The sequence below is a fragment of the Poromitra crassiceps genome, assembly GCF_964638095.1.
Source record: "Poromitra crassiceps genome assembly, chromosome: 25".
NCBI lineage: Eukaryota > Metazoa > Chordata > Actinopteri > Beryciformes > Melamphaidae > Poromitra > Poromitra crassiceps.
In genome coordinates, this window is record NC_139649.1 from 19,407,122 (window position 1) to 19,429,544 (window position 22,423).

The 22,423-nt window shown below is 47.2% G+C and overlaps 1 protein-coding gene across 1 annotated transcript in view; it reads left to right on the forward strand.

Annotated features, from left to right (window-relative positions):
- Positions 1–22,423, forward strand: part of frmd4ba (FERM domain containing 4Ba) — a gene marked incomplete at its 5' end in the record, with an annotated part of 39,076 nt that overhangs the window by 14,487 nt on the left and 2,166 nt on the right. Inside the window, 14 exons of the mRNA XM_083660614.1 lie at positions 370–435; positions 1,749–1,806; positions 2,557–2,643; positions 12,682–12,758; positions 13,355–13,493; positions 14,729–14,870; positions 14,995–15,128; positions 15,417–15,533; positions 15,892–16,120; positions 16,731–16,787; positions 16,908–17,040; positions 17,985–18,149; positions 19,362–20,107; positions 20,685–20,922. Coding sequence (XP_083516740.1) covers positions 370–435; positions 1,749–1,806; positions 2,557–2,643; positions 12,682–12,758; positions 13,355–13,493; positions 14,729–14,870; positions 14,995–15,128; positions 15,417–15,533; positions 15,892–16,120; positions 16,731–16,787; positions 16,908–17,040; positions 17,985–18,149; positions 19,362–20,107; positions 20,685–20,922 — 2,388 coding nt within the window. The remainder of the gene's footprint in view (positions 1–369; positions 436–1,748; positions 1,807–2,556; positions 2,644–12,681; positions 12,759–13,354; positions 13,494–14,728; positions 14,871–14,994; positions 15,129–15,416; positions 15,534–15,891; positions 16,121–16,730; positions 16,788–16,907; positions 17,041–17,984; positions 18,150–19,361; positions 20,108–20,684; positions 20,923–22,423) is intronic.

The window sequence follows — 22,423 nt, forward strand, 5'->3', positions numbered from 1 at the left end:
TCTCTCTGTCTCTCTCTCTCTCTCTCTCATCTTTCTCTCTCTCTCTCTCTCTGTCTCTCTCTCTGTCTCTCTCTCTCTCTCTCTCTCTCTCTCTCTCTCTCTCTGTCTCTGTCTCTCTCTCAACCCGCAGTGAGTCTGCAATCTCACCAGCCCGTTAAAGCTGATGATTACAGTGGGAGCTTGATTGGATGCGTTTGCAGCAGAGGGAGATGAGAGCCGTCCGCGGGCCACTAGGCCAGACATGAATTATCTGCATGAGCAGACAGAATGTGTGTCAGAGAAAAGGGCCCTCTCTCACCAGCCTTCTGATGTGTAACACACTTTATGGGGTTATTATTATTCATTCAGCGTTTTGTCTTTCCTTTGCAGTGAGGACAGAGTGATCGAGCACTACAACAAACTGAAGGGGCTGAGCCGAGGACAAGCCATCGTGCAGTAAGTTATGGGATCAAATAATAATAACGCCTTTCTGAGTTAGAACCAGTTCAGTTTTGGCAAAGGGAGCTTCTGCGTCCCCCATGTGTGCACGACTCCCTCTAAATTCCACAGTTCCCCTCACTCCACTCCAACACCCACAACCGCACAACCTTCCTCCTCCTCAGCTTCTCCTGTCGGCCTGTTGTGGTTGTTTAAGGAGGTGGCTGTCACCAAGCCACAATGTGTCATTAATTAGGGGAGGTGCTCTGAGCAGACAGCCAGCCAGCTATGGGAGAGGGTGACAGTCCTCCACTGTTTCCCTCTGCTGCACTCCACTGTAACTCAGAGAAAAGCCTGGGTCGTTTACACTGTTTCCCTCTGCTGCACTCTACTGTAACTCAGAGAAAAGCCTGGCTCGTTTACACTGTTTCCCTCTGCTGCACTCTACTGTAACTCAGAGAAAAGCCTGGGTCGTTTACACTGTTTCCCTCTGCTGCACTCTACTGTAACTCAGAGAAAAGCCTGGCTCGTTTACACTGTTTCCCTCTGCTGCACTCTACTGTAACTCAGAGAAAAGCCTGGGTCGTTTACACTGTTTCCCTCTGCTGCACTCTACTGTAACTCAGAGAAAAGCCTGGGTCGTTTACACTGTTTCCCTCTGCTGCACTCTACTGTAACTCAGAGAAAAGCCTGGGTCGTTTACACTGTTTCCCTCTGCTGCGCTCTACTGTAACTCAGAGAAAAGCCTGGGTCGTTTACACTGTTTCCCTCTGCTGCACTCTACTGTAACTCAGAGAAAAGCCTGGGTCGTTTACACTGTTTCCCTCTGCTGCACTCTACTGTAACTCAGAGAAAAGCCTGGGTCATTTACACTGTTTCCCTCTGCTGCACTCTACTGTAACTCAGAGAAAAGCCTGGGTCGTTTACACTGTTTCCCTCTGCTGCACTCTACTGTAACTCAGAGAAAAGCCTGGGTCATTTACACTGTTTCCCTCTGCTGCACTCTACTGTAACTCAGAGAAAAGCCTGGGTCATTTACACTCGGGTGATTTGTGCCCTTGACTTGATCAATGAGAGCCTCCCTCCCTCCCCGTGTCACGGTGCTCAAACACATCGATCGGCTTGCCACTAAACGACTGTGGCTTCTCAATGACTATAGCTTAAATCCCACTCTGTCTGCTGGAGAACAGCCACCAGTTGACAGTGATGAAGTGTATGTAGCTGAGTTGCTGTTAACCTGTTCCTCTCTCTCTCTCTCTCTCTCTCTCTCTCTCTATCTATCTCTCTCTCTCTCTCTCTCTCTCTCTCTCTCTCTCTCTCTCTCTGTGAAGGTATCTGGCCCTGGTGGAGGCCCTGCCCACATATGGAGTCCATTATTACCCAGTGAAGGTAAGAACGCCCCGCGCCTTACAGAAGCTTAACCTTTGAACATGTTTCTGTCAACATGCTGTCTTCTGTCTGCATTATAATCTAATTCATTCATACCCACCCTTATTCACTTCATAACATAACCTTTTCCCCACATGCAGCAAATGTAAGGCCTTTTCCCATTTGAAGTTTGTGCTACAGCTAAAGCAGGAACACCTGTATCTCTGCCACAGGAAACATGTATACTCGCTGCTACTATTTCAGCTCAGATAAGAGAAAAACACAGATTTGATTCATTCAAAACCTCGCCTTAAATTAGAATACACAAGAATCCAATTAAGCAGGGCAACACAACATGCTGAGTTTAGCAAAAAGTGAAGCGACCCCTCCTCCATTCCTTGCTCTTAGCCACATGGACTGACTTTCACTACCTAAACTCATGAAATCAGCGTGTCTGAGGAGATCAAACAGTGGTGTTCAAATGACTTTTTAAGGCTCTCTTCATGTATTTGATCTCTTCTTGTGTTCCTATCGCTGCAAGCCTAATGGGGTAATTGCTTTAGTAACAGGCCTCTCTTTTCAAACTTCTAACCAGTAAAACTGCCTCTAATGAGCGGTGCGTGTGTGTGTGTGTGTGTGTGTGTGTGTGTGCGTGCGTGTGTGTGTGTTTGTGTGTGTGTGTGTTTGTGTGTGTGTGCGCGTGTGTGTGTGCGTGTGTGTGTGTGTGTGTGTGTGCGTGTGTGTGTGTGTGCGCGTGCGCGCGTGCTGCAGGACAAGCAGGGAATACCGTGGTGGCTGGGCGTCAGTTACAAAGGCATCGGCCAGTACGATTTACAGGACAAGCTGAAACCACGAAAGGTAGGTCAATTACCTCCTCCTATAGCTACTGTATTGTGACTTTGTTTCTATTAGAAGAGATTTATTATTACAGTTTTTATGACAAAACACCATTTTCCACCACTGAGACACATTTTCTTATTATGTGATTGCTAACATTATTGAAGTAAAACTCATCATGCAGGATGTTATTAGCGGTCATATTATTTGTTTACAATATAATGCTTTGTGGATGTGTGTTTTTGTTACAAAATGGATATATAACATAGATAATGCTTTAAAGTCACATAGCCTCTATTCACCAGCCACCTCGTTGAGCTGGTTAATGATCCACCAAACGCTCAATAGTTGTAATAAAACGTGTGTTTCCCAGGCCAGAGCTACAGTAGGAGAAAGTGAAAGGCAGAATGATAGAGAGAGAAAAGTTTGGCTATCGTACGGGTGGTGTCTGTCTGTGCAGACAAGGTTACAGTTGTACCAGCAAATTAGAATCAATACTGAGATAACGAGCAACAGTGGAATGAATTGTAACCAGCGTTGTAAAACAGCTGGTGATAAAAAAAGTGCGGAGGCGGAAATCCACAAATAACAACTTGTGTGTGTGCGTCTTAGTGTGAGAGATATTATTGAGTAGCTACAGTCCAGACACACACACACACACACATACATGTCTGTTTCATTAGCCTCCTCATAGCTGTTGTATATGCTAGAAGGCTGTTGACTTAGCAGGGTGTGCTGTTACATTGAATGCCGAGGCATTAATAGGCATGGCCTCTCTCGCTCCCCGGGCCTCCCAGTGGAAGGTGTAATTATGGCGCTCTGTGGGGATCAGCAGCCCTCTGGGGGCTGGGGTTGGCCAGCCGGGGGACGGCAGGGTGGGTGGGTGTCTGGGTGGGGGCATAGTTGCATTTGGGGCACAGGGAAGGGGTTGTTGGCGTGTTGGTGGGGGGGGGGGTCATCAGGCAAAACTCCACTCTGCCTTCTCCAAAGCCACTTCTTAACATGCAGTGGAATCCGTATTATAACCTGCACCTAGCCGGTTGGCCTGCATGTTAAACAACAATTAGCCGGCCTACGCGCACTCCCGAGACTCCGTATCTTATCTACCTCGACCACCGGTATAAGATCCGCTTCCACGCAAGCGCTGGTCATGTTAAACAGTGGAACGATATGATCCGCATATGTCTGAGTGGGTGGGTGTGGCCTCCACACAAGGAGGGGGCACCCACGCTAAAAAGCCCACAGCACTTCACCTCGGCTTAGGGGTGGGGTGGGGTGGGGTGGGGAATGGTGGCTTTTTTTAATTAGCGTTTTTATTTTGTGGCTCTTGCTGGGTGAGAGTACACAACTCCTTTCCTCGTTCCTAGAAGGGGGAGTCAGGACCTCTGTCATCTGGTGAATATTGATAGTGCTTCCTGTCCTGGCTGGTAGTCATGTATTCAGCACAGTCCCCCCGCCCCCTACCCAGCCCCCTCCCAGCATGCAACACTCATTATGCAAAGCTGCTTGTCAGTGTGTGTGTGTGTGTGTGTGTGTGTGTGTGTGTGTGTGTGTGTGTGTGTGTGTGTGTGTGTGTGTGTGTGTGTGTGTGTGTGTGTGTGTGTGTGTGTGTGTGTGTGTGTGTGTGTGTGTGTGTGTGTGTGTGTGTGTATCTCATTGTGTGTGTGTCTCTTGGAGGGCACGCAATTGATCAAGCAATAAAACACAATCACCTTGGTAGGGGGGCTGGGTTGAGGGGCGGTTTTGGAGGGAAGTCTGCAGTTGTGCAGGGATGCATTTTGAGCCATCAGGATCGAATGGGTTTTGTTTTAGTCCCCCCCCCCCACGCACGCACGCACGCACACACACACACACACACACACACACACACACACACACACTCCTTTTCTCCCAGCCTGTCCAGGAGTTGAGTGACATTCGCTGGAAGCAGCTATAATAGCGTCAGCTCTCATTATTTTCACTGCATGCATGTCAATTTCCTCACTCCTTGTGAATGGGCTGAGAGTGAAAAGCCTGCTCTCCCTGCTGCGTTTAGACAAGGTGCCACTTTTGGTCATCTGAATAGCCTGTCATTTTCATGATGTGCCCATGCAATGTGTACAGGATGTGGCCACTATATATATTCTATAGGTAAAAAAGGTGTAAATGATGTGTATACTGTAGGGCTGTCACTTTTTCCCAAAATAAAGTTCGAACAAACTTTAATTGCCCGAAATTCGTTCGAATATATTCGAAGTTTTTTGGTTAATTAATTTTTTTTTATTAATTTTTTATTTTTATTTTTTTCCCCAGTCCAGGCCACCGGGCATCAGCCCGACGTGTTAGCTTGGACGCTCACAGTCACAACACTGCCTCACAAACTTGGCTGCATCCAACTCGAGACAACTTTTCAGACCCTGGAGACAATCTTTCTCAGAAGAGACTAACGCGACAAATCTGGAGACTTTTTCTGACATGGGATTAACATTACCAGCAAGCAGCAGTTGGTTAATTTTGGTTCATAAAAAAAAAATAAAAAAAAAAATCGAACAGTCAATTTACATATCGAACACGAACCCCTCCCCCACATTCGAAGTTGCATTCGAATTTCGAATGAAAAGTGACAGCCCTAGTATACTGTGACTGTACCTGAGATTTGGAGGAGAACGCGAGGAAAGAGATGCGTTTGTTCAATACTATTAAATATGAAGAATACGACTGGAGCACCACAGCAACAGCAGTACGTAGACTGCAGACGTGTCGTGCCAAGACTTTATTCTGGCTCGAATCAAACCACATGTGACCTTTCTGTCTCTCTCTCTCTCTCTCTCTCTCTCTCTCTCTCTCTCTCTCTCTCTCTCTCTCTCTCTCTCTCAATTTCAATTCAATTCAAAGGGCTTTATTGGCATGATAAGGTGCATCTTACATTGCCAAAGCATACATTAGCAACACTTAGCAGTTACAAAGAATCAAAAACAGAAAACAAGACATTTTGTTACCCAGTAACATAAATCACCAAATCTGAAGATATTCAAAGAGGAAGAGAAAAGAAAATTAAATGGAATGTGATAAGATAGAATACAATAGAAGACCATTGTTGACCGGAATCTATTCAGAATAATAACAGAACTGTAATAAACAGGCAGTTAAATGGTGATAGTGCAAAATAGTGAGCAATTACAGTATATTAACTCATTGAGTGCCAGCCACTTTTGGAGAACGGACGCTCCCAGTGCCAGAGTTTCAGAGCGTTTTCAGTGATTTCTCGAGGCCCACAGAATATTGTGTGATATTACTATGTAAACACTGAACACGTACAAAGAACGATGAGACTCTATTCTATCATCTGCAAAAAAAAGTTTATTGATCCCATTTTCCGTTCTTTAGTTATGAGCCGGAGAAGATAGCTTGATTCATCCAAAAATAGCAATTTTTTTCTAGAAGCTGAGATAATTGGCCTTTTGTGAAATTAATCATTTCAAGCACATCACTGACTCTGAAGCTAATCTTTTCTAATGTAGTCACACCTCAAAAATAATTTCCTTCAATAAAACAGTTTAGGCCAGGGAATTTTGTTTGGCAGAATAATATTTTTAGCTACAACCAGCAGCGCTGGCCCCTGCGTGCGCTGCTGGTTGCAGCTTCTTGCTGGTTTTGATTTGCTGCTGGTGGGTATCGGATATTCTGGCTTGCGTTTGTCAATCCTGTCCTGCTGCCTGGGTCTGTCTGGGTGTTGTGTGTGTGCTGCTCTGCGTGCACCCCCCCCCCCCCCCCCCGCCCCGCCCCGCCTCGCCTCAACTGCACACTCCTCCTCCTGTCTGTGGTGGCTCTCTGCTGAGTTTGCTGTGCGCACAGTGAAGGGTGCGGAACAGCCAGGCTTTTTTACAGCGTTCCGCGTGTGTTTGTCACCGGCAACGATGCTTCCAGTTGAGAATAATAACTCCACGGTGTGGATGTGCGGATTTGCTGTCGCAACCGACACGGAGCGGCTCAATTGTGGGAGCAGATTGGCTGCTGCAGGCACAGCTGCAGTAACGTGCTTCAGCATATCGATGCATACGGATGCGATGCGATTTCCGTTTCCATAACGACTTCTTCTTTGTTTTTTCCTTGCCTTTCTGTTATGTGGAGAGCACTGTCGCCACCTAAGGGTTCTGTAAAATAGGTTATAGACCTCCAATAGCTACAATAGTTGTACCAGAGATGTATCAGGGATTGATCCACGTCCCACCGTCAAAAAACGCAATTGACGACAACCGTCGTCATTGGCACTCTACGTCAGTATTTGAATTGACGACAGCTGTCGTCATTGGCATTCAATGAGTTAACAGAAATTCACAGAATCTGTAAATAACCGTTGTTATTTTGAAATCTTCAGAAGAGAGTGAAAAACAAAACAAAGCAAAAAATAATAAAATATAATAGAATAAGATAGAATAGAATAAAATATTAATATAATATAAGCAATAAGCAAAAACGAGACATTTTGTTACTCATTAATTATAGGTCACAAAACTGTGACCTAAGTAAAATACGATAAAATAAAAGATTAAATCAAAGCAATAAAAAGCAGTAAAAGCAATAAAATAAAAACAATCACTAAGCTAGCTAATTCAGCCAGATGTGGACGGCTCTCCTGTCCACTGGCTGTCCCTCAGCTGCTGGCAGCTCCACACATAATGGGCTGCTAAGACGGTGCATTCGGGTTTCTCTCCAAGGAGGTATTGGAGTGCAGATGTGTCTGTGACATTTTCAAATTCTTTGTATATCCGGTTAATTTGGGGGGTGAATGACGCTCTAATTTCTTTATATTTGTCACATTTTAACAGGAAGTGTAGCTCTGTCTCCACCTCTCCTTGGGAGCAGAGTGAACACAGCCTCTCCTCTCTGGGTAGCCAGGTCTGTCGGTGTCTGCCTGTTTCTATTGCCAGGCTATGATCACTGAGTCTGTACCTGGTCAATGTCTTCCTCATTTTTGGGTCAGTAATAGTGGTCAGGTAGTCTGCCACCGTGTAGTCTCGATTTAGGGCCAAATAGCAATCTAATTTACTTTGGGTTTTTGTGGTATTCTTCCAATAGGTAATATAGTTTTCTTTTTGATTTGTGATAATTTGGTTGGGCCGGGTAGACTGAGGGCTGTCCTGATGCGGGGGGGGGGTTGGGAGTCAGTCTCAGGACCAGCTGGCTGAGGGGGCTCCTCTCTATGCGCTCTTCTTGGCTTTGTAAGGCTTGGTGATGGTAGGAGTATCTCTCTCTCTCTCTCTCTCTCTCTCTCTCTCTGTCACCCTTGCACTCTCTCTCCCAGCGGGTAACGGGACACTCTTTACGACCACATGCCGGTGGTCCACATAATATGAAGAGCCAGCGGACCCAAAATAAATCTTCACTTTCCCTATGGATAGCATACTTTCAGCTTTTCCTCACTAATAGTGTCATGACACAAAAGATCTCTCCACGGAGAAGTGAGAGATTCTTATTAAATATTCCGAAATGTCACTGAAATGAAAACTCCACACACAGAGCTAACAGTACACTCCCCGCTAACTTGTTTTCGTTTTGTTTAAACTCAGTCTGTCATGAGTTTAAACACGATCAGATTCTTGCGTCTTCTTGTTTGTTGTTGTCAAGTCTACACGGCTTAAGGCAATGCATCGATGTTGAGTGTGGAAATGTACAGCCTGAGATGTGCGTGACGTGCGATGAGGAGGGTGTGGCACACCTGATCCTGTACAGGCGTGTGACTCACGACCTTTGACACATATTTATCTGCAGTATGTAATGTTATTACATACCCATAAGCAAATGTGTACAAAGTAATGTATGATTTCCTATCAGGTCCTTTGCTTATGGGTTGGGTCTGTATGTGAACATCGTGAGCCCATCTGAAACCACAGGCATTTTCTGGCACCCTGCCACCCACCTCTAATGAGAAGTCTGGTGAAAACAAGGGGGATGTAAACACTGAAAACAGGGGAAATTCTGTACGTTTACTTGAATCACACACGTGTGTGTGTGTGTGTGTGTGTGTGTGTGTGTGAGCACATTTGAAGAGTGTGGTTACTTTTAATTTCCCCCCTAGCTGCATGGGAATCATTTTAATGACTCTGTTTCTTCTCACATGGATCAATCATCAAAAGTATATTAGCTCGCTGCTGTTAGCTTCAATAGCTCGTGTGCAGAGGAGGAGGAGGCGGGACAGTTTCTTAAGAGTTTAAGGTGTGTCACTCACATCCTTGACATATTTTGGCAGTGTTTTCATCAGCAGCCACAAGAGAGTTCACACTGATAGTTTCATGCATGCGTGTGTGTGTGTGTGTGTGTGTGTGTGCTGGACTGACTGGACCACAAACGTGTTGAGTTTCTGGACTAGGCTGAATGAATGAGCCAGTTAGAGTGTGCGTTACACATGATCTGTCATGACTATGTAAACGATGCGAAGCGATAAGTGACCAAGAGGTGTGAATGAGAGTGGGGTGTCCCTTCACAATGGTATTAGCTTGTGAGAAGCATAGTGCCCTGCTGATCGCCATTGTTTATTATCTAATTAGCATCCTCTTCGTTTCACTGGCAGCCTGGCTGTGTCATCGAGGATTAGGACTTCAGTATCATCTGAAACAGCTCCACCATGCCCACTGTCCCAAACCGAACGCTGTGTTTGATTTTATTTTATTTTATTAGACAGTATGCAATACATGAGACAAAATACTGCGGTGTCAGGGATAAAACGAAAAAGTCCAGGACTTATTTCCATCGCTGTCCCTGTTGTGTCGAGTGTCCCCTGTGGAGACAGGCATCTGTAAAGTGCAATACAAGTGATGAATACAACATTAAAAATGGGTTAGGGTTAGGGTTAAAATGACAAAAAAAACATATACTATATCAATATCTAAAAGTGCTCAACTTCAGTCAGAGCGAAAATAATAAAAAACAGACAATAATATCTAATAATAATAATATTGATAGGTCCACTAGAAACATTATTGATCTTAGCCTTTATCGGAAAATGTATGTGGTAACTGGGGTGTACACGAGATGTATAAAATGCTAGTATGCACTGTTTTCATGGATCAAAAAGGATCAAATGACTGTGGCTCACAGAAGTATCACACTCAATCAATTACGAAAACAAACTAAGGTGGCAGAGTAGTATCATATCTCTTATATTGTCTCTAGCTATCCTCAGCAGAAGTGGTGCTTCTCAAAGTGGGGTCCCATCCTTGAGGGAGTTCCAGGGGGTCCCCAGCAAAAAGGGGGATACTTTATTTATCACTATAATTCCATCCATGAGTAAAGTAACACACAATGACAGAATGTCTTGGTCATGGGTTTCATACACTTTCTGTAATAATAAAACATCTAAAAGCAAAATTCTTCTTAACCCTGGTATAAAATCGTATCAAATGGGGGTCCGTGGTCTAATTTGTGTCAGTTTAGGCGTCCTTGACGTGGAAAAGGTTTGAGAAGCACCACCTCAAAGTGTTTGGTGCTAGTTGGTTAGTGTTAGCAGCACCTTTAGAAGGTCAGTGAAGAGATGTGTCCTGGTCAGAGGTAGGGCCGTGCTGCACGGGTCTTCACATGGAGGTGAGGAGGGGCCTTGCTGCCACAGGGGCCCCCCGTTATTAATGATTAGACCAGAGCAACAGATTCCTGACATGTTTGCCTTGAGGGGGGGTGCAGGGTGGATTGTACTCAATAAACACCATGGCTTTGTGTGGGATTGACATTACGAAAAGTGGGGGGAGGATTAGCCGGAAGCGGTGACCAAAACTTAAGCTATGTTCACACAGCAGGAAAATCTGATTTTGTTTTTCAAATCGGATATTTTATCCCCACTGTGTCCACATTGTGTGTTCCAGCAGCACAAGTCTTTGCAGCCATATCTACGTCGGTTGTCATCGCAGGCGGCCTTACGCAGAATAGTATTATAGTTAATATATGCCAAAAAAAGAAGAGAGATTTGCACTGTGTGTGTCTGTGTGTGAGAACATAGCTTTTAGAGAACAGTGATGATGATGGTTGTCAGATGTAAGCAGAAGAGGCAACGCAAACAGTGGTGATATGACTAATCACAGATGGTCACACAGTGGGGGCTGGGGAGTGGTTTGGCCGTCCTGCGCACACTGCGTCGTCTGAAGCCCACGCAGAGCGCTGTTTTTCCACCAACGTGGCCTTTTCTTCTGCACAAACCTGCTGAAATTCATTCCCACTGTGAGGAGATACGACCACCTTTTTAATATGGCCGACCTGCTGCTGAAGGCAAGCAGCGCACTGAGCTACAGCTGAGATGGTGTCTTCTTCCAACAAGGGAAGACAGGACCTGTTTTATGCCCATGTGTGCAACCTGTTCATCTGGTTTGACTGAAGTGAAGGAAGTGAGTGAGTCAGGTGGAGGGAAAAGAACCAGAGGGAGAGAGAGAGAGAGAGAGAGAGAGTGTGTGTGAGAGAGAGAGCGTGTGTGTGTGTGTGTGTGAGAGAGAGAGAAAATGATAGAGCGAGAGAGTTAAAGAGAATGAATGAGAAAAGATAGGAGCGAGCGCCACGGTGCAGAGCAGTACAAAGCTGTGAAGGCAGCATGAGGTGTCTGTGATGTCAGAGGGGGGCGGGGCGAGGGGGGGGGGGGGGGGGTAAAGGGGCGTGGCCAGCTCAGCTGAAACTCTTGCAACACCTACCTGGCTTCCTGGGAGCAGACAAGAGAGAGCATTGTTGGAGGAAGCTCTAGCCCTGTGGGAAACTCAAAGCCGGAGGATTCAATACAAACCCAGAGAACTCACCAGGGATTTGATAAGCGCTAAAAGAAACACTCCCTGGTAAGCCCCGACATTTTATCCACTATTTACCTATTTTATCGGCTTGTTTGAAGAAAGTCACTGGGGTTTAATTATTATTATATTTTCCTTCCGTTTTTTTCCTCCACATTCTTTCTTCAGCGGGGTGTTTGTACCTGCTTGGTTGTGGTCTAGACACAGTGTATCAGCCATAATGGAAGCTATAGTAGTGCAGTATAATAGTTGGATCATGTTTGGGGAATAGAGCCAAAAATCCACTCTAATGTGTCAGTAAGGTACAGTGTAAGATGTATCACATCCCTTTGTAGCTCAGAGTAATTTAAGGTCCTACCTTCTGGGCTGCTATCAGCTAAACTGCTTTTGAATCTGTCCCGACATAAATCTCAGCCACACTGCTGTTTTGCTGCAGTGTCTTTCTCCACCAAACAAGAGCAGGGAAGAGGCATTCACCGACAATCTCTTTAGTGCGCCCGGTGTCGCCCAAGCAAATGTTTCCTCCTGACCGGGACTGTTTTCAGTGCGTTTCCTCCTCCAGGGAAGAATGAGATGAACAACCTCGCAGCGTTGTTGCAATGCCTCCTCTGTTAGCCTGAGCTGAACACTTGACTGTCTGACCTGACTGAGCCCCGTTCACAGCTGCTCAGCTGCTCTACGCTGTTTCTTCTAACGTTGCAAGTTCACCCAGAGTTTTGGGAAAGCTGTGTGACCAACAGGCTGACCGCTGTGTGGCTGCAACAGAGCCAAGTGTTTCATGCCCCCTGTCGCTGTGGCCTTGTCTTTTGGTACAGTAGGTGGATCGCTCTCGCTGTTCCACCTTCTCCACGAAGCTTCAAGCGTTTCTCTCAGTAAATGGATATGAATGTTTGTTTTATAGCTATGTTCAAACCATGTTTCTATTGATCCACACTCAAATCAACAGTCGTGTGTGATGGCTTGTGTACTCACTGGTGTGTCATGTTTCTTTTTCTACCTCCGCTCTCTCTCCCTCTCTCCCTCTCTCTCTCTCTCCCTCCCTCTCTCTCTCTCTCTCTCCCTCTCTCTCTCTCTCTCTCCCTCCCTCTCTCTCTCTCCCCCTCTCTCTCTCCCTCCCTCTCTCTCCCTCTCTCTCCCTCTCTCTCTCTCTCTCCCTCCCTCTCTCCCTCTCTCTCTCTCTCTCCCTCTCTCTCTCTCTCTCTCCTCTCCCCCTCTCTCTCTCTCTCTCTCTCTCCCTCCCTCTCTCTCTCTCTCCCTCTCTCTCCCTCCCTCTCTCTCTCTCTCTCTCTCTCTCTCTCTCTCTCCCTCCCCCTCTGTGCAGTTGTTTCAGTGGAAGCAGTTGGAGAATTTGTACTTCCGCGAGAAGAAGTTTGCCGTGGAAGTGAACGACCCGCACAGGTCAGAGGAGGCAAAGCACTTAATTTATCTTAACTGATCTCAGATGGTGTGCTGCCCCTGTTCTTCTTCCAAGTGTTCCCGTTTTAGCTGGCACTCCCTCGCTACAGATGTTCTCCCCACACCTCGGGATGGCGTGAAGGGCATCTGCAGCCTCTGGCCCCATTTAGGGCAGCATGTTAATAGCCGTTACCTGTCTGTCAAACACCAGTGCTTTCCTGCCGTTAAAGGAGCAGTGTATTATTCTAAAGGCTGCTGCGGGACTTCCCTCTGCTCTTCTCACAGGTTTAACACGGCACTACAAGCCAATAAAGCTGTCATTAAATCCTATTGATCTAAAGTGAGCTGCTGCTGCTGCCACTGCTCGGCTCCTCCTCGTGAATATTATGCTGCGTCACACCAAAGAATTTACTCGGATTTAATGCAAATGTTCTAATTTCATGGCTTCTTTGATGTCAGTAATTAGCCTTGTAATAGTGATAGCCTTGTGGATGTGTTAGCAACTTAGCTATTTGGTTTGTTTGTATGTATGAATGCAGCCACTTAATTGCTCCTTGCAAAAGCACAATTAATATGTGTCTCTTATTTGTGTTGTGCAGAAGGGCAGTGACCAAGCGTACTTTCGGGCAGACTGGCCTGGTCATCCACACATGGTATGCCAGCCACTCTCTGATTAAAACCATCTGGGTGATGGCCATCAGTCAACACCAGTTCTACCTGGACAGGAAGCAGATCAAAGTGAGTGCGTCTGCACCCTCCACTGACTGGGACTAACACTGTTTCTTATGAAGGCTCAGGCTCATACAAACAGACTCACGCACACTGTCTGTGTTTGCAATTAAAACATTTGAGTGACACCTTCGGCGGGCAAATGATGGCTGAAACATGGCTATTTTTGTATTATCATTAAGTTTTAATGACAAGAACAGACAGTGTGCGGGAGTCTCTTTGTATGAGCCTTCAAAGACGTTTTTGTTAAAGTGCTGACACAATTTCACTACTGTCTCTCTGCTCTGTCTGGACTTACATTCGTCTACACTTACATAAGACACTTTGTGTCTTATGCTGTATACTATAGGTTGCTCTGTCGGTTGGTCAGCTGGTTGGTCCACAAAAATGTTGGAAATTCGCATATCTGGTCGCAGCTATTGCGAATTTGCGCTTGTTTTCTAATGCCCAAATGCAAAGCACAGCTTTGAGCGTTGCTAACAGATTAGCTCAAAGGGCGTAAGGAGTCTTACATCATTCTAGTTCCTATGCAACACAGTTTTACAACAACTTGCAATCTAATTAGAGTCAGCTAACCTGAGGTAACAACGGGGATGCCAGACAGATAGCTAATCTTATCGCTAACAGATAGTTAGCGATAATCGCTGAGATTGACTTAATGCGCAGTGTAAGTTGAAACATGCTAATCTTTGAGCGTCCTGAGTGCGCAGAAATGTTCCACATACAAAATGCAAGATAAGTAGTTTGGACGAGACGTATGCTTTTTGTGACCTACCCTTTGAAAACAAATGGATAAAAAGGCACAGGATGTTCATGAACATGTCCTATGTGATCAGGGTGTCAAAGCTTATCTTCAAGGTACGCGACGCACTCTTGCCTCATGTGTTTGTATTTATGGTAGATATTTGCTGAGCATCAGGGCTATTATACAGTATGAGTGGTGTGTGATGATGAGCACCTCATGGTGGGTGGGGATGGATGGATGAATGTGCGCGGGGCTGCAGTCAGATGAGGTTATTCACTCAGAAGCAGATGGTGTGTCAGTGTTCATCCAGGAGGAATAGAGCTCTCACTGATTGATGAGAGAGCAGCACTGAGCTTGGAGTCCTGAGCATGCAAATGGAGCCGCCACTATCGCACTGCGCTATCATTAACATGAAATACTGACAGTGCCTCCTTCCTTCTTTCCTTCCTCCTCCTCCTCTCTGTTTCCTCATCCTTTCCCCACATCTCCTCCCATTCAGTCAAAGATCTCCACGACCAGGAGTTCAGGAGACATCGCCATGGACCTCACAGAGATCAGTGCCCCACGGATCAGTAAACTGTCCAGCATCGGCGGCAGAGACCAGCTCATTATGGCCAGCAATGGCAGCCTCATCTCAGCCGGTATGCAGAGAGTTATCAAAGCAACAACCCCCCTAGTGGCCTCCGTGCCGTGCTACGTCTTGATGAGTGCTGATTTATTGCTGTAATCTGTAGTTAATCAGTTGTGTGTGTGTGGCTGTTACAGGTTCTGCTGACTCCGAAGTCAGCGAGGAGCAGAAGAAAGAAAAGATTGCTGAGCTGAAAAAGAAAGAGAAGCATCTTCAAGACACACTGACTCAGAAAGTGGAAGAACTGAAGAAAATATGCATGAGAGAAGCTGTAAGTGCCCGTGACCCACTTTCCGTTGTTTTGAAATGAAATTTGTAGGCGTACAAAATCTCAGCTGAGACGAGTTTCATAAAGGAGATTATCCACCATTTAAAATAAAAAGTAAAAACAACACACACTCTCCCATATTGGCTGTGGGCACATATATATATATATTTTTTAAGACGGAATGAATTATGTTTTTCAAATATTTCTTCATGAATTTCAGGGAGCAATGCTTTTCCAAAATGGACATAATAGCAGTTTGTAGTGAAAGCCTACATTTGTTCTTGTTTGCAGGAGCTAACAGGCAGGTTACCTAAAGACTATCCCTTGGCCACCGGTGAAAAGGCCCCACATGTACGACGGCGTGTGGGAACAGCCTTCAAGTTGGACGACCTTTTCCCTTATGACAAGGTTAGTGTAGCTGTTATAAGCTGCTTGGCATGAGTTTAGTTGTTTATTTTATTGTGCTATATTTCTATGTAAGGCTTTATATGATACTGTATATAATTTTCAATAGCAAAGGTCCAATATGTAATTATGTAATTGTAGCATGTTGAAACACTGTTGCCACACTACTGCATCCGTTTGCATATGTGTGTGTGTGTGACAGTTTGTATTCTGGGTCTGGAAAATGTTTGCTTATAATGCATGTATTATTATTTTTTTTACTTGGAAGTTATGGCTTGCTGCCATTGCCAGGGTCAGTTCTTGCCTCAGGAAACCCCCCCCCCCCCCCTGTTAACTGTTTGTGTTGTGCATTTCTCTTCAGGACCCCCACCTGAGAAACCTGGAGAGCAGGTTTGCCCTGCAGCAGAAGATCGTGGAGGCAGCTATGAAGCTAGCCAGCGAGGGCGACCTCGGTAAGACGGTCAAAAAGAAGAGGAGAAGCAACTGTCTGGATGCAATGAGGAAGCTGCAGGAGATCGAGGAGGAGATCAACGCCTACAGGATCAAGACAGGGAAGAAACCCACACAAAGAGCCTCACTGATCATAGCAGGTACGAGGAGCCGTTTCAGCATACAAACAAACAACTAACAGCAAAAACATGATTTGAGGAGCTCCACTTAACTTAAAGGAACACTCCGCCCATTTTCAACCAGCTTTGTATAATTAGAACATCAGTAGTATATCAGAAAACTGTAAACGGTTTTGAAGTCTGTCATTTAATTTGACAGTTATTGAGTGTTAAAGCGTGGACCAGTGACATCACTGGTCCACACTAACTCAAATTAATAACTCATTAACTCAAATCAACTCTCAATAACTGTCAAACTATTCATCATTCATCTAGTTTGACAGTTATTGAGAGTTGATTTGAGTTTTTTCCATTTTGGAAAAGCATTGCTCCAAAACAGTTTACAGTTTTCTGATATACTACTGATGTTCTAATGATACAAAGCTGGTTGAAAATGGGCAGAGTGTTCTTTTAAAGAGGAATCAAAGCCTGTATCCCTGCAGCATCTTATCTGTACTGGTCTGAAGTCCAAAGGGAAAACCTCAGGACATGAATTGTTATCAAGTGTAAATTGCGTAAATAACCAGTGTTTGCATGAGAAGCACCATATCAGAGGCATCTCTGAAGAGCAGTTCCTCTCCTCTGTTATCAGATGATGTCAACACTTCAGATCTCAGCTCTCTGTCTGACAGCCTCACGCTGGATGATGGTGAGTGTGGCAGAGTCTCAGGCATACGCTGTTTTATGGCTTTATGTGTTATTCCATCCTGATCCTCCCCATAACTGCATTAGAACCTTTTAACTGAGGTCTGTCTTCCCCCCCCCACAGACGATGAGCTCGGTTCCCAGAGGCAGCGGTCGCGGTCGGTCCAGTACTCCCCCAGACCCCACCATGCAGACACTCTGGACATCCACTACCATAATGACAGACGGGCCTCAAATGAGCAGAACTCAGACAGCAGGTAGGCAGTGGTCCTCAGACTCCCAGGGAACATGTCAATGTTTTTTAATTCCCAGTGTGACTGTTGTTGGTTTTTCGAGGCCCAGAGCAAGTAACTAGTACAGACCTGTAGAGGAGAACCAGGGCTGCATTCCTGCCAGTCACCTCCTCCCTCCTTCTCCTGCCTCCCCGCAATCTCCCTCTTATCAGCCCAAACGCAGGCAGCGCCTTTAAAAATAGATGGGAACGAGCATGTCGCTGCCTGTTAAGGAGCAGACAACAATCCCAGGAGGAGGAGGAGGAGGAGGAGGAGGAGGGGAGGAGGAGGAGGAGGAAGAGGAGGAGGAGGAGGAGGAGGGGAGGAGGAGAGGAGGAGGAGGAGGAGGAGGGGGGAAGGAGGAGGAGGAAGGGGGGGAGGAGGAGGAGGAGGGGGGAGGAGGAGGAGGAGGAAGAGGAGGAGGAGGAGGGGGGGAGGAGGAGGACGAGGAGGAGGAGGAGGAGGGGGGGAGGAGGAGGAGGAGGAGGAGGAAGAGGAGGAGGAGGAGGAGGAGGAGGAGGGGGGGGGAGGAGGAGGAGGAGGAGGAGGGGGGGAGGAGGAAGAAGGGGAGGAGGAGGAGGAGGAGGAGGACAGGAAAGTTGCTCTGGAAACTGTGCTGAAATGGCAGCTACGGCATGACTGTTTACAAAACGATATGGGTGATGTGTTGCCTTGTGAGGCAGGGATTTACACTCATTTGAGTCAGTGCTGCTTTAATATGTGTTTGATGTTGCATGAAGAGAAAGATCAATGAGCTGTGAAATGACATTCAGTCATTCAGGTGTAAACAATGACTCAAACGCTGCATGCAAGGAAGACAGAGGCTCGTTACCTCGAGCAGAGGGGGAAGAGGGCAGCGGTGTTTATCTGCTCCACCCTGTACTGAAGAAGTGGAGCTCCTGAAAGTATTGTTCTTATCTGTGTTCCAGATTAAATTATGGCCACGTCCAGGAGTCGCTCCACTACAATCACCGCAACGCCTTATCCAGCCACAACAGCCCGTACAAAACGGCCTCGCGTCAGCCACGTGACGCGCGCAGCATGCCGCCCACGCCCCTCCTCACCCGCAACGCCTACAGCAGCACCCAGCTCAGGTACACTAACCCTACAGCAGCACCCAGCTCAGGTACACTAACCCTACAGCAGCACCCAGCTCAGGTACACTAACCCTACAGCAGCACCCAGCTCAGGTACACTAACCCTACAGCAGCACCCAGCTCAGGTACACTAACCCTACAGCAGCACCCAGCTCAGGTACACTAACCCTACAGCAGCACCCAGCTCAGGTACACTAACCCTACAGCAGCACCCAGCTCAGGTACACTAACCCTACAGCAGCACCCAGCTCAGGTACACTAACCCTACAGCAGCACCCAGCTCAGGTACACTAACCCTACAGCAGCACCCAGCTCAGGTACACTAACCCTACAGCAGCACCCAGCTCAGGTACACTAACCCTACAGCAGCACCCAGCTCAGGTACACTAACCCTACAGCAGCACCCAGCTCAGGTACACTAACCCTAACCCTACAGCAGCACCCAGCTCAGGTACACTAACCCTACAGCAGCACCCAGCTCAGGTACACTAACCAAACAGCAGCACCCAGCTCAGGTACACTAACCCTACAGCAGCACCCAGCTCAGGTACACTAACCCTACAGCAGCACCCAGCTCAGGTACACTAACCCTACAGCAGCACCCAGCTCAGGTACACTAACCCTACAGCAGCACCCAGCTCAGGTACACTAACCCTACAGCAGCACCCAGCTCAGGTACACTAACCCTACAGCAGCACCCAGCTCAGGTACACTAACCCTACAGCAGCACCCAGCTCAGGTTAAACAGTCCAATTAAACAGCCATTGTTGCCGGCTGTGCTCTCTCACAAAGATCTGATTTGGGAAAACACACACACACACACACACACACACACACACACACACACACACACACACACACACACACACACACACACACACACACACACACACACACACACACACACACACACACACACACCGCTGTTACTTTTCAACACAACCTATGTTTATAACAAAGCATGTTGAGGCAACACAGCATTGTGTAATTAACACGTTTGTTGAAAAAATAGGTGTGTTGTCCCAAACTATACACAGATTTGTTGAAATTAACAAGTGTGTGAGTGTGTGTTGCTGATATATCTGAATTGGAATTGAAACTATTCCATAAATATGTGTTTTCATGTTGGTATTTAGTTTCTTATTTCCTATATGAAATGCCACTGATGCAGTGACGGACTGGGATAGTAATGGTGTTTTCCACCTACAGGTCCGAGGATGGCCCACAGCATTTCCGCCAGCGGAGCGGGAGCCTGGAGTCCCAGTCTCAGTACCTGACAGAGGCCGAGCCCCCCGCACCGGCCTACCCCCTCTCCCCTGCTCGGCGTAGCAACAGCACAGAAGTCCTTGATGATGGCTCCTCCTACACGAGCCAATCCAGCATGGAGTACAGCGCCCCCGGGAACCACACCCACCGCCGCAGAGCACGCGGCCGCCACAGGAAGGACTTGTACGCCAACACGGGCAGCATGCCCAACCTGGCCCAGCCAGACGCCCGCTGCTACGCCTACCAGCCTCGGGCCCGGCCCACCACCACGGCCTACTACGTGACGGGCTATCCCACCTACACAGAACCTTACTCCAACGGTGTCTACATGTGCGACAACGAGATGGAGGGACACTATAACGTCAACCCGTCCTACCACCCCACCCCCACGGCCTATCACCAGGATATGTACGGCCGCTATGACGAGATGGACAGCATGTCGCAGAACCCGTACGCGACGCTGCGGCCACCCAGGAACCGTCCGGTGCCCCGAAGCAACGAGCAGGTGACCAAGAACATCCAGAAGGCTTTGGTGGCCGAACACTTGAGAGGCTGGTACCAGCGCAACACTGGGCAAAAGCAGGGAGCCTACGACTATGACTACGACAGAGGCTCCCAGCAGAGCTTAGGCTATCAGACCATGCCTGCGCCCTACTGCCACAACAACAGGACCGTCTCCTACTCATCAGGTTAGCCTACTGAACTGTGTGTATTACGGTCAATTGAACTCTCCTAAGTCCCGCCCCCTTTTGTTCTGTGCTCCAATAACAGCTGAGCAATCTTGTAGCAGCCTATGGAGCCAGCCTAGAGTGCGTGATGTCACAATTCACTCTAGCAGAATTTCCAGGCTGCACTTTTTACACAAAAACATTTTACTTTTTTTTACTTTTTAAACCGGGACAGTTCACACAACTACTACACTACATTATACATCAAACCCTTCAGCTACTTCTGCTCTCACTCACAATGTCAACATATAAGTGATACTATGTATAGGTTTTGAGATTAATGTTTGTTTGACTGTCAGCTGTAGGCTAAAAGTTTGACCTACATAGTAACAGTAACTAGGGGGCGGGGCGGCGAGACTTAAGATATGTCAATACAATGCTTAACTGCTGGTGTTCCACTTTATGCAGTTGACTTGGAAAGCCATCATGTGCTATTTTGTACTACATCTGTTCACAATGGAATATGCTACTTTTACATGCAAGTGGGGCAATTGTTAATCCCTGAATCTTTTTTCTTCTTCTTCTGCTTTTCATTCAGTGTCCTCAGCCTCTACTGGGAACTGGCACGGCCACATGGCCGGTGGTATGGTAGAATACGACATGCCAGTGCATGCGCCGCAGTCCTACTCCTACAGCACAACTCAATACAGCCACCCCGCCAACAACAGCCACCCCGCCAACAACAGCCACCCCGCCAACAACAGCCACCCCGCCAACAACAGCCACCCCGCCAACAACAGCCACCCCGCCAACAACAGCCACCCCGCCAACAACAGGTGAGGAAGAAGAAACGACTTGGCCTCACCGCAGCACCTTAACCAATTAGTCAGTCCCTGATCCTCCTTATCCCCGGAGTTAAGCACTGGTTTTTAACGAGCTAGCTGCTCTTTGGTTGCGTTATCCCTGCACCCAGCAGTACTTTGCACTCATGTGTAGCCAATGCTATTTGTTCAATTGCCTTGCAAATGTGAAATGGATGTTTATGAAGTTGAGTCTGCTCTCTACCTACTTAACATGGCTGGTACAGCATATAGGGATTACAGGATCTATGCAGTCAACACTCAGAGCTTAAGTGCGGTTCTCCTCTTCCTTCTTAACTGTCCACCGGGCCCTGCTCTCTTATAGATACGGCACCTCCCAGCTCTCTAAGGGCTCCTGGTCCAGCCCTGATGGCCAGAGGCGCTGTGCCCTTTTCCCTGCTAGCTCTTCCTCCTCCGCTTCCTCCCTGCTCTCCTCCTCCTTTCCCTCCTCTTCCTCCTCCCCCGGCTGTCGAGCCAGGCGGGCGGCCTCTGGCCCCGGGCAGCCGCACCCCTCCAGAGGGCACAGGCTCAGTAAGGTGTCCTTTGCTCAGGGTAGCCCGCCATAGTAAGTAAACGGCCAATGGCCAGAGCCTGTGGGGTTTGCTCTTACCAGTTTGTCCGCAGTGTGACTTCATCGCCTGCTTGTTGATGTTTTGACGTGAGCTGTGCACTTTGCGCTCTGTGTCTGATCGCTCCCCGTCATGTATGATCAGGGCTCTGTGTCTGATCGCTCCCCGTCATACATATGATCAGGTAATTGCATGGCTTGTTACAACTGCTGCACATCATGACTGCCCTATTTCTCTATTCCAACTGCCATATTTTCATCCAGCGGTCACATTTCTCTACAGTGTGCCTTTACCACGGAGATTATTTGATTTCCTTTGCTGCCTGTCGTTTTTCCTTGGCCCTTAGAGACACCCCACCCATGTGCTGCCATTCACCCTTGACCTTTGCCCCTCTCATGCGCAGATGTCCCCCAGAGTTTGAGTGGAGGAGCTGTGATAGGATGGCGCACCCTGCAGGGCCATTAGAGAGGTGTGGTGCTGTTGCCTATGCCACTGACCAGAAAAATTAACCCCCTCATCCCCCCCCAATAATCAAAGGCACAGCACAAAAGAAAGGGTGAGAGACCAAAACCTAAAAATTAACCCACATGGATACGATGGTGATGGTGGTGTGTCCTGTTGTATGTGGCAGGGGTTCAAAGAAAAAGTAAAGACAATCCTTTCCTTTCCGTTTTTGCTTCATTCTTCTGGGTGTCCTGTGGTGGTGGGAGAGCACTTCTGTGGCAGAGGGACAATGTGACCCCTGAACATTTTAGTACAGAGATCCAAAGTGAACATCACTTCCTTCCTTCAGAGATTTTCAGCCGCCATTTATTTTCCTATAGACGTTTCGTAAAATGCTTATAAAAATAGTTTTACTTGTTCAAACCAAACGGTTCAGCTATATTTAGAATTGGGAGAGACCATAG